General features: G+C 41.4%; 1 protein-coding gene across 1 annotated transcript in view; it reads left to right on the top strand.

Moving 5' to 3' along the window:
• The first annotated feature begins 938 nt into the window (after positions 1–938).
• Positions 939–12,285, top strand: part of shank1 (SH3 and multiple ankyrin repeat domains 1) — a 68,209-nt gene continuing 56,862 nt past the window's right edge. The window contains exon 1 of the mRNA XM_078270130.1: positions 939–1,241. Within this exon, the coding sequence (XP_078126256.1) occupies positions 939–1,241 (303 nt within the window). The remainder of the gene's footprint in view (positions 1,242–12,285) is intronic.

Raw genomic sequence — 12,285 nt, 5'->3', positions numbered from 1 at the left:
AAGAGAGCTTTCGAAGTATCCAAAATTTCCAGATGTGCTCAATGAAAGTCATGGAAATCCTTGTGCTAAGCTATAGGTCATGATGTTACCAAAACACAACAATTTATCCTTTGGGTACTTACCAAATTTCATGACAACCCATGATAGTAATTGCCATAAATTGTGGACATACAAATAGAAAGATGGACAGAGAGACCAGTTGATATCATGATCATTGGGTCTCTCTGATACAATGACAAAAATATCAACAGCTGTTAGTCTAGTGAATTTTATATCTACAGAGGAATTACTTCTTCAAAGGTTTTATTTTCAAGGTTATGATGTGGGCCCTCAATAATACTACTCTTCACAGTTGTACACAGTGCTAACTTACACACTATTCTGCAAATCTTGAGTTTAACAGCACATGCAGGATGTCTGAATGTCTGGTGAGAGTCTGGAAGCTGGAAAGAAACAGCACACATGGGTTCTTTTACATATGGTGTGAATATTATGTCATCATGCAGTGAGTGTTAGAAATACTGCTGTCTCTAAGTGCAGCAGTCTGTTTCCATAGAGACCAGTGTGTTTTAGTGAGGTGGTATGGAGGTCTGGTCAGAGAATAAACTTACTCCTTACAAACTTCTTCTGTAGTTTTTCTTTGTCTCAGTTTTGATCAAGTCTTCTTTTTCCTCTCCACATCGCAGTGTCTCTCTGGGAATGATGGTGTTGCCACTTGTGCCGCCCTCTCTGTCGCCATGACGATGCCATTCAGCCCCCTGTCCAGCGACGAGGAGCAACAAAGGATGCTGGGAAACAATCGACATCTCTATCCAGGGGCAGAGGACGAGGAAGAAGAGGAAGAGGAAGAAATGGAAGAAGAGGAGCGTGATGAGGACCAGGAGGAGGAGGAAGAGAATGGCGAGCTGGAGGGGGAAGAGGAAGACGATGAGGAGGAGATGGCGGAGGAGGTCAGGCGAGGAGGCTTGTCGCGGGGGGGCAGGGGTGAGGGACACAGGCAGTCAGGTAAACTGGCCGGAAGACCCACTGGGGACAGACAGGTCCGTCCAGGGAACCCTGGACATACCACAAACCCCTATTCGTCCAATCCTGGACCCACGAACCAACAGCCAGCCAATCACATACAGCAGCCGCAGCAGCAGCGGAGGCTGAAGGAGCGCAGCACAGGCACTGTGCCATCTGAGGACACCCACATTGCCATGATGGTGTTTCGCATCGGTATCCCAGACATAAAGCAAACGGTCAGTGCTGTCGCTCCACACACCCACAAAATCTGCCAACATCATGGCAACAATCCCTGATAAATTCACAAACACAAAGGGCCTCAATCCCACCTCAGTTTTTTTTAAACACATTCATGATCAGTAAAATCTGTTTTTACTATCAATTTCACTACTAATGAAAGCCATTTGTATTTCATATAAGTGCATACATGTCTGTATACTTGTCAAGATCTGTCTAGTTTTTGCTGTTTATTCTAAAATACACCATACGCAGTATAGCTTGCATCAGTTAGCGTTGTCTTTAAAGAAATAGTTTGACATTTTGGTGAATACAATTTTTCACTTTCTGGCTGAGAGTAAGATGAGAAGATAATAAGGCCAGAGCCAGCACCCAGTTAGCTTAGCTTAGTTTAGCACAAAGAGTGCAAACAGGGGGAAACAGGCTCTGTCCAAAGGTAACAAAATCCGCCTACAAGCACCTCTAAATTCACACATTGTATCTTATCTTTCGTATTTATACTGTACAAAAACCAAAGTGTAAAACATCCTTAAATTTCCTTTCACATGTATTATGTTAAAACATGCCTGAAGTGCTCAGGGACCTCTGTCATTTTTGTGACCCTGCACAGGATGGGTGGGTATGAGAAATGGATGAATGGATAGATTCTTTTGAACCTTGCTCAAAAGTCTGCCTGACAAATTGAAGGAATAGCTTTCACTTTCACTTTAGAGATGTCACAACAATGGAGCCTTTCTGACACTTTGAAAAGGAGTGGGTGTTTATGCCTCCATACTGACATCGTGCAGTATGGACTCTGGGACTTGGAGGAGTGTTGTTCGGTAGGATGGAGCTATGTTCTGTGTCTATACCCTGTGGCACATCATTTCATAATCTGACCATGAGTGTATGACAGTATGTGTGGTCAGGTCAATCAAAACCTGCAATGTGCAGTGCTCCAGAAACTTAATTCAAAAACAAATCCAAAGACTGGGTGTATTACATTGATTAGATTCACTTTCTTTCCCTCTCTCTCTCTCTCTCTCTCTCTCTCTCTCTCTCACACTGCATCACCGGCAGAAAACTGAGCGAAGCGTCAGCAAAGTGACTGATCTGAGAGGGTGAAAGAGGCTTTCAAGGTGACCCAGCTTTAGAGAGAAAGAGAGAGAGACAGAGCCAACGCGCATACAAGCACAATCCCGATGAGAATATGTGGGCAAAAATTTGATTTTAAAAACCCTACAAGCCAGAAAAGATTCAGAGAGAGTCAAAGAGAGGGTAGTTGAAGTGAATAAAGGAGGCTATAAGAGGGGGCCTCTGGTTTAATGTTGCCAAAAAGCTTCTAAAAGGTGCTATGAAGCATGCTGTGAAAAGCCCTTTTTGGTGTGACTGGTTTTAAGAGGGCTATCCAGAATCATGATCCGCCAACGCTCTCAATTTCCCAGATGCAGACTTACATTAAATCAGTGCGAAAGCTTCCATCAGAAGTGTGTCTAAATTGGCTACACTGGCTGGAGATGCAGCTGCCACCATGTACAGTGCGCCATTCTCCCACTCTTGAAAAATTAGGCAGCTGCTAGACACCAGACACCCAGTCTTTTTTCCCTCTGTGTTTTTCTGATGAGTGAATCATCAATAGTAACTTAATTATACTGATAATTGAATTATGAAGCGCAGGGGATGCAAGGGACTGAGGCTGCATCCAAGTGTGTTTTTTTGTGCAGAAGAAAAGAAAAAAAACAGACTAAGAAGAGGAAAAGGAAAAAATAGAGAAGAGAGTGTGCATCTTTGCTCATTGCCAGATTAAAGCTGAACCAGGCTGCCTTTGTGTTCGACAAACAGAAGGCCGTTGGTTTTCCTCAGACATTAGCGGTCTGTCCTCTTTTCTCTTTCTCCTATAAGCATCCGAGGCTTCTGTGATGTGTCTGCTTTATAAATCATCAGCAAGAAACCGGAAATTAAATAAATGTATTTTTGAGTGCCAGTTTGTTTGCGTGTTCATATTTTATATTTACCATCCCAGTGCACTATAAATGCATCGCTCAACGCTTCTTCCTCCCTCTTGCTGCTGTGTGATTTATTATTGATCTGTGCATGGGTGTTTTCAGCAGTGTGTGTGTGTGTTTGAGTCAGTGTTTTTAAAGCCAACCATAAATAGTTCACCACTCCCTATTTATTCTAACAAATAGCCATCAAAGTTTGATTGTAAAAAAAAAAAAATGAATAAATGGGATCGCTTGGGAAGAGAATGCTCACTCAAGCTCAGGGTCAAAACCTCAGAAATTGCATGACAGTCACATGAAGACACATAGAGATAGATAGAGGTAGAATGTGCAACAAAGACGTGGGTGTTTGGACGTAGAGGGGGAAGGAGGTGGAGACAGAGTAGATCAAACTACAAATAAGAGCATAGAGATAAAGGTAAGTGGAGAGGGACAGATTAATGTAGAAAGAAGGTAGCTGAGAAAGGCAGGTAAAATACATAAGAGTAGATCGATGAAGACAAAGTTAGATAGAACTGGATCCAGATGGATAAAGTTAAGCAGACAGAAATAAATAAAGGTGGAATGAGATTGTAGTATAGTACAGACAAATAGCGAGTAAGGGTTTGCTGACTGATATTTACTTTTTAAACAGTATTTTATGTATCTTTAGATTTGACACCCCTTCGAAATTGTAAATATTTCCTGTTTAAAATAAGTGTCTTATAATAAGTGCTGTGCCAAATATTAATTGGAATATGTGTATCTTGTAGACATTTACAGTAGTACAGTATTCATCCCTTAAAATAAATGTGTAAGATTTGTCAAATTTGCTTATTTACTTTGTCAGGAAGAGTAACACAAACAAAATCAAGGCCCCCTTGGTCTACTGTTTCAGATCATTATGAAATAAAATACAAATACCACATTATTGAAGAAGATAGTCCTCGTGGGAGGACAAATTCACCTTTCTCTCTTGAGTCTTTTAACAGGAAAGATGGTTATGCAAATATTTTGATCTTTGTGAGTAGCAAGGGGGTGGAAATGAAATAATTCTTTTTAATTCAATTCTCAGGTTTTTGACTCAAAACTAAAAGGTTTTATAAAATGTCAGAATCTTTAAATGTTCTCAAGTATACACTTTGTTTGTTACAATGTCTCTATTTGTGGACTCTCAAGATTGCAAGTATACTGGATGGCAGATGTAGATGACACTGACGGAGAAATATATATTTTTTCACAAAGAAGTGGCAATAATGATCCAATTTGTAATTCTAACTGTACAGTATTTTAAATATATTTTTCTTCTGATCTTTTTTAATCTCTTATATTTTTCTTCTTTGCTCCACATGTGTGAGTTGAGTAGCTACATGAACTCACTCACTCAAACATATAAACATTAACATATGAAAGTACTAAAACATGACCCTATAGACTTCCTGCCAAGATGTACTCACTCAGTTCATGAAACCATGAAAGATATAACCCACCATCACTCTGACATTTACTGTCTTACTCACTCACTCACTCACTCTCTTCCTGTCCTGACTCAACCTCTTCAGGCCATTTTTTCGCTTTTTTCACATCCTGCACATTAGGAATATAAGGCCTCTTTTCCCCACTGGTTCATCTCCTGTCCTCCTTCTCCTTCTCTCACTGGTGTTGAGTAATATCACTTTGCACTCCCAGTACATCAGGTCTGTTATACATGTCAGCTAATTCACCCTCAATAAACTCTAATTGCTCGTTAGTTTTGTTGTAATGAGACAAGGGCACTCCCTTGTAGCAGTGTAGCGCGCAAACGCAAATGTTATGAATTGAGGGAGGAGTGACGTAAGAGCACTCACATGCAATAATGCAGACTACACATAAACACACACAAACACTGTCAATTAGTGTCATATTTACTTTTTTTTGCAAAATATAAATCTATATAGTCTATGTCAGAGGTTCACCAATCAGTGTTGCCTTGAAATGATCCAATTTGATGCAGTTAAATTATAGATTTACCTTCGCCAATTGACTTTGATATGGCAATTTATGTTATGGTTCCAGTGACTGCTGCACATCAGGCTGCATTTATACTTAAAGGAGCAGTGTGTAGGATTAAGTGGGAACTATTGGCAGAAATGGTATATAATATTCATAACCATGTTTTCATTAGTTTATAGAATGAGCCCTTCATATCTAAATAGGGAGTGAGTCCTCTTCCATGGAGCCCACTATGTTTACAGTAGCCCAGAACAACCCGTTCTCACTCGTAAAGGCCCTGACACCCCAGAGAGATCATTGGCCAACAATAGAGCATGTCGCCCTAGTTTTTGCTGTGCTTCCAGCCCGTCGCCACTCGTTGACCCCCCTCGACCTTTTTTCGGCTGATTCAACATGTTGTGTCGGTGGCAGGGATGCCGATGAGCCAGCCAGCCGACCACTAGATTAGTAAAATTTAACAACTTAATGTTTCATTCACACACTCTTGTCAAAGCGTAGGAGAGCACATTGCTATCGCCAGATGAGTGACAAATTTGTTCAGCTCATTTTCTGTAAGTAGTGTTACGTTAGCATGAAAGCTGGGTGGAATTAGCAAGCTAGCTAACTAGCCAGGCATCCGCAGCGAGCTGCTCGGTCCCTCCGCTTCCCCACCACAGGAAGACTTCTTTGCCGAGAGAATGGGTGACAGCCAGGGAGATGGACAAGATAGCTAGCCATCACCCGACATCTGCTGTCGTCCCGCCGAGAAGTGAAGCAGATGGAGGTAGACTGTGCACTGCTGCTGGCTGATTCAGTTCTCTTAAAGTGCTCATATTATGCTTTTTGGCTTTTCCTTTTCCTTTGTTGTGTTATATATATTTAGTAGTCCTTACCTAGCTACTGCGCATGTGCGACTCCCATTAAAGATGGAATAGAAGTGTGATGCCTCACTCTGTAGCTAAAACAGAGAGCTCAACACAGGGTGAAAGGAGGAGCTGCAGCAATGTGCAGTACAACAAAAATATGTTTTTTGAAAATTAAACCATGTTCTGATATAACCTCTAAATACAATTATGAACCTGAAAATGAGCATAATATGAGCACTTTAATACATTCATGATTCAGGTGGGCAAATGCTGTTCTGTTGTATCATAGCAACGGTTTGTATATCGGTTTCCATATTTGTATGACGAATAGATTACCGCCGCCTGCTGCTATAAAGAGTTATTTCCTCTCATGCAGGTGCAGGATGTATGTGCTAGTTGGTCACTGACTGTAGTCATTGCAGTGTGTTCAAGTGCAACTTTTTGGCAAAGACAGGCAACATGAGGAGACGTGAGGCGGCACTACTGTCGGCCTTGATTCACCACTAGTTCTTTTGCTGTGTGTCAGCACCTTTAAACTCTAAGTCTAGTGTTGTTTTTGGCGGCCTGTTTTAATTTTAGTTTTAGTCTAATCTTTGTGTCAAGCTGCCATTTTAGTTTTTATTAGTTTTAGTCACGTTCATACTCTTTTTAGTCTAGTCAAGTTTCAGTCGACTAAAAGTCTGAGCATTTTAGTCTTATTTTAGTCAGAATTATCCATGACTATTTTAGTCTAGTTTTAGTTGATGAAAACTGATGACATTTTAGTCTAAAAAAAATTGTATTTTAGTCTCTTTTTAGTAATGCAATTCTATGTAATCCAGTCAATATAGTATAAGTACCTAGTAGTATAGAAAAAAACAAAATGTTGGCCAAGAACCCACACTCTCTCAAACAAACAAACAAACAAACAAACAAACAAACAAACAAACAAACAAACAAACAAACAAACAAACAAACACACATATATCTCAGTCATTTTCAGCTCCAGTGGCTAACGTCTAAAGCTAACGTTAAAATGAGACATATTAACCACAGCCTTATGAGTTGGCATTAGCTTTCTAAAATCGAAAGTAACATTACGTTAATGTCTTGACTTACCTCAATTTCATTATGGAATGGTTTGAGATGTCTCTTAAGGTTCGTGGTGTTTTTTCCTGTGATTTTGTGGCCGCATTTCTCCCCATCTTTTTCTACAACACATTCCGTTTTCTTTTCCACTTCTATGTAATGAAAGTTTTTCAAAATTCCGTTTATTCTTTTTCTCCCAAAGACGAACTCCGGTTGGCCGGCCACAGTCCCAGCTTTCTCTGTGTCAGACTTAATTTAGTTTGTTGTCGTTTACGCTCGTCTCACTCTCTAACTCACCGCTGCATCTTCTAAATTAAATAATGCCGCGACAGGGCTTGAGGAACTAACGTCGCCTGCGTCTGCGCAGTGCGACCCAAGTGCGACCTGATGCAGCCCCTGAAGACACAGGGGACAGAAATACTGCAAAATAACAATAATAACGCGACTAAACGAGACAAAATAACGTTATAACATTTCGTTTCGTCTCGTTTTTGTCAACGAAAAAGAGACATTTTAGCATAGTTTTTATTTTGTAAACCACATTTAGTCTCGTTTTTATTCGTCAACAATATTGCATTATACATTTAATTATAGTCATCGTCACGTGACCAGCATTTACGTTGCATCTCATCTCGTTTTCGTCACGTGATAAAGGTTCGTTGACCATGATATTTAGTCATACTTTTCGTTGACGAAAACAACACTAAGTCACAACATTTTCATGACGTTATTTCAAAGTGTTGTTTCCTGCTTCACATTTTATTATCGCATCATATTTTCATTAAAATGCTTCTAAAACACTTTTCAACCAAATGTAGCCTAGTTACAAGTACAACCAACTCATTGACAACTAATGACATTGATGAGGGGATTTAGCTTTGCTTGTGGACACTTCCATTGGTGGCTGATGAAAAAGGCACTGGTCCATTAACTCATTTTTGTGCACAGCGATAGTCAGATATGTGTTTCACAAGTTGTTGATATGATCCTGCTGCAGCAGGAGGTCGAGGCAGTTTTGTTTGAAGGTTTATTAGATTGTCAAACTCACGCACATGCAGTCTAGTTGGCGTTTGCCTACCAAGCACATTAAACAGCGTGAAACAAATGAGTTTTTCTCCACAGTTTGACTTAAGTCGTGCAAACTCTGAAGTATAAGCTGCCGCCCCTCAGGCAGGATTGGCCTCACAAACCCTTCTAAATTGAAACACACACACACACACACACACACACACACACACACACACACACACACACACACACACACACACACACACACACACACACACACACACACACACACACACACACACACACACACACACACACACACATATATTTCAGTGCCTACTTAAGATGTGTGAACTTCTCAAACTACAAGGGACAATCAGTGTCCACCATGCCCCTGTACAGTTCTGGAGATGTTGTATGTTAATGATAGGATGAGCCCCAAAGGTGAACAGAGGGACTGAAATAATAGACAGGGAAGAGAGGGAAGTATGGGAGGAGGAGAGGAGCGAGTTCAGCATGGGTGAGTGAGACAAAGACAATAGAGAGAGAACAAGGCAAAGCAGGGATGACAGGAATGCTTTAAAGAAATTAATTCACTCTCTTGAACTGCTGTAGAGAGGAAGGGGGTGGATGGAGTGGTTGAGAGAGAAAAAAGAGTGAGATATGGAGAGGAAGTTGACTTAAATGGTGACATGGCTGGCTGGCGTGTATGTATGTGTGTGTATGTGTGTGTATGTGCATTTAGTAGGGGGTTATTTCCCCATAGATCTCATTAAAGGCTTCTAGTCCCCCTGCATCTGGCCTGCAGGAAAAGGCCAGAGGGACAGAGATAGAGAGAGCTAGACACAGAGATAGGTGAGAGAGAGAGAGAGAGAGAGAGAGAGAGAGAGAGAGAGAGAGAGAGAGAGAGAGAGAGAAAGAGAGAGAGAGGAGTGACTCTTATTTCTGCATAGATAAATCACAGAGCTGTTAAAGAAAGATGAAGAGAGAGGGAACAAGCAGGTAGAATAAGATAGAGATAGGCAGGGGAAGATAAAGAGCAGCATGGACAGAGTGAGTGGGTGAATGTGAGTGGGAAAGTGTGATCACAGCTTTGAGAGACAAGACAGAATTTTTGGTCTGCATGAAGATAAAACCACAAGAGAAACAGAAGGGCTTATAGCTGCGTTAAGATTTTATTGTAAAACTGAAAATCATATAAAGTATGTATGAAAGTATGTTTCACCCATGTCCAGTGGTGAAAGGAATATTTAGATCCTATACTTTAGTAAAAAGTAGCAATACAACGCAGTAAAAATACTTAATACTACAATACTTAAGTAAGCTAAATGTACTTAGTGTAGGCTATTAAAAATAAAAGTACTTTTTATGTTGAAAAATGTCCCATGGCTGTGATTGTCGTATTATTATAGATCAAATAAAATAAAATAAAAAAATATCAAATAATTGGCCTCCCCACAAGCTCATTGACACTGCCACCACTCGCAGACCACTGACCATAGCACACAACCCCTACAACTCCCTCAACCCATGTTTCACCCTCCGCCCCTCTGGCTGCAGATACAGACAACTACTGTGCAAAAAAAAAAAAAAAAAAAACTTGCTTTGGGAGGAGTTTTGTGCCCTCAGTCATTACTGCCTTAAATGGCCTGGGCACCTTTCCACTACTTCCAACTTTCCTCTAAACCTCTTAGTTTTATATAAATATATAACTGTTTGAGGCTGTTTGAGATCATATAATACAATATTTTACATAAAAAGTAAAGATTAGAGAAATGTGAAAAAATCAAAAAATGTCATATACAATAAAATATCACTCATCTCTCGGCACAACAATCACTTCTTTTGATACTTAATATGCAAAAAACATAGGCACTGGGACGCATCAGTGATGTGACATGGGGTCATAAGGTGTTTTGAATCTCACAACATCAGACACCCTCTCCCATGCGACCCAGCCAGGGTTGATCAGGCCCTGACTTGCGTCCTAGCAGCAACCCACGGATCAGCCCTTTTCAACCAAAGCCACCTTGTAGCTTTCTCTGAGGCATCACTTGCAGACTTAATGGCCCTTTTCTTGGCCACTCCTGTAAAGCCCAACCGGCTCAGGACTTTGCACAGTGAGCGCCCTACAAAGCCTCTACAGCCGACTTCTATAGGCTTATAGAAAGTCTTCCAGCCACTGTCTTTACACTTCTCCACCAGCTCTTGGTATTTTGCGCGTTTCCGCTCGTTGGCTTTGTCTATACATTCTTCCCAGGGCACTGTGAGTATGATCAGTTGTTTTGAAGCCTCGGAGGTGATGATCATATCTGGACGGAGTGATGTTGTTCAACTTCAGCTGCTTTCCCAGGTCAGCTTGCAGCTGCCAGTCAGAGGCTGTGTAGAGGAGACCTGCTGATGGAGTGCTTGGTCTTGGCCGGGTTTTCTCTCCAGCTTTGACAAAGGAGATTGCCTTTTTTGGAGTGTGGTGGTGTTTGCTGGTGCTGATGGCTGCGGCTACACTCTCAGCAACTGCTTTTATCATCTGATCGGGGCGCCAACGATAGCGGCCATCTGCAAGGGCCTTTGGCAGCTACTGAGGAGATGTTCTAGAGAGCCTCTTCTAGAGCAAAGTAGGCCGGAAGGTGTTTCACTTCCTTGATGCCCACCAGTGCCTTTTGCCTTTGGTGTGACTCACCTTCACTGCGTTTGCTGCCCTCCATTTCCTTCCAGTTCACACCTTTCAGTCCCTTAAATCCCTGTACTATAGGACTTCTCTTGTGCGAGTTACCATAAAGTCCACTGAATGGTAGCTGCAGTATGTTACTGGTCCCATACAGTGCTGCGCTGGTGAGGCTGCGTGGAAGTCCCAGCCATAAAGTGCTTTATGAGCACTGATTAGCCAGAATACCAGCATGGACAAGCATGAATTTGAAGTGAAACAAACATCTTGGCATTTATATTTTTTATATTTTGACACTGAAACAATTTTGTCATTGTACAGAGACAAACCAACATCTCAGTGGTGCTCAGTATCCCTTTAGTCATACAAAGATGTCTGACCACGAGAGGGAGCCACACTCAACTGCAAGTACGCAATTGGAGGTTTAAGTTGCAAGGCTGTCTGTGACTATATAGCCATGTTTTTTTTATAAAGCACAGTTAACAGACTATACTGTTGCATTACAAACAGTACAAACATGTCTGTAATATAGGGTGAATAAGTGGGAAAACTGTTTAAATTACAAAGTTGCATTTTGAAGGCCTTATGATGAGGATGAGGAATCTGTGGTAAGCCCTAACCCTGGCCGGTTAGAAGCTGTAGGATCAATCTTATTCCTGGAGGTATACAGATCAATAAGCAGCATGGGTACCTCAGTAAAATCTCCATCTATCTGAAGCTTCTTAGGCCAAAAGCAAAGTTATTACACACATATTCATCTTTATTATTTTATAATTGTTCAGGTTGACTGTGGGAATTTTCCTCCAGCATGATAACTGAATTCTTAACCTTCATTTTCCCCTGCTGTGATTGTGATTCATTTTACAGTGTTTGCCTGCATCCTTTATTGTTCATTGGAACTGTAAGTGCCGTGTATAAAGTATGCTTGTGTGTGCATCTGTGAATGTGTGAGTGTGTGTGAAACCTAATCTAATACACCCAGACACACCCTTTCATACTCTTTCTCTCTCATACTCAAAGTGTAATCAAGTCTTCCTTTTTACTCCACTCGCTTTCGCCTTGCTGCTGTAACCCACACACACACACACACACACACACACACACACACACACACACACACACACACACACACACACACACACACACACACACACACACACACACACACGCACAGCCTCCCAGTACCCCATCTCCTAGGGAACACAGGGATGTCTCTATGGCAACAAGCAGCTTGCTCCACTAATGAATATCGGTTGCCGCGGCGACCGGGTTGGCTGTGCACGAATGGTTCGCAGAATAAAATAGAGGGAGAAAATGTGATGTTACTCCTCTGCACAAACCCCCATGCAGGGTTTTATCTCACACACACACACACACACACACACACACACACACACACACACACACACACACACACACACACACACACAGAAATGTGTGTCTACCTGTATGTATGTAAGAGATTAAGACGAGTTACAATGACTGAGCGAATGTTCTGGGTTAG

Source organism: Sander vitreus, chromosome 15, assembly GCF_031162955.1.
Source record: "Sander vitreus isolate 19-12246 chromosome 15, sanVit1, whole genome shotgun sequence".
NCBI lineage: Eukaryota > Metazoa > Chordata > Actinopteri > Perciformes > Percidae > Sander > Sander vitreus.
This window is presented reverse-complemented; position numbering and strand designations above follow the sequence as displayed.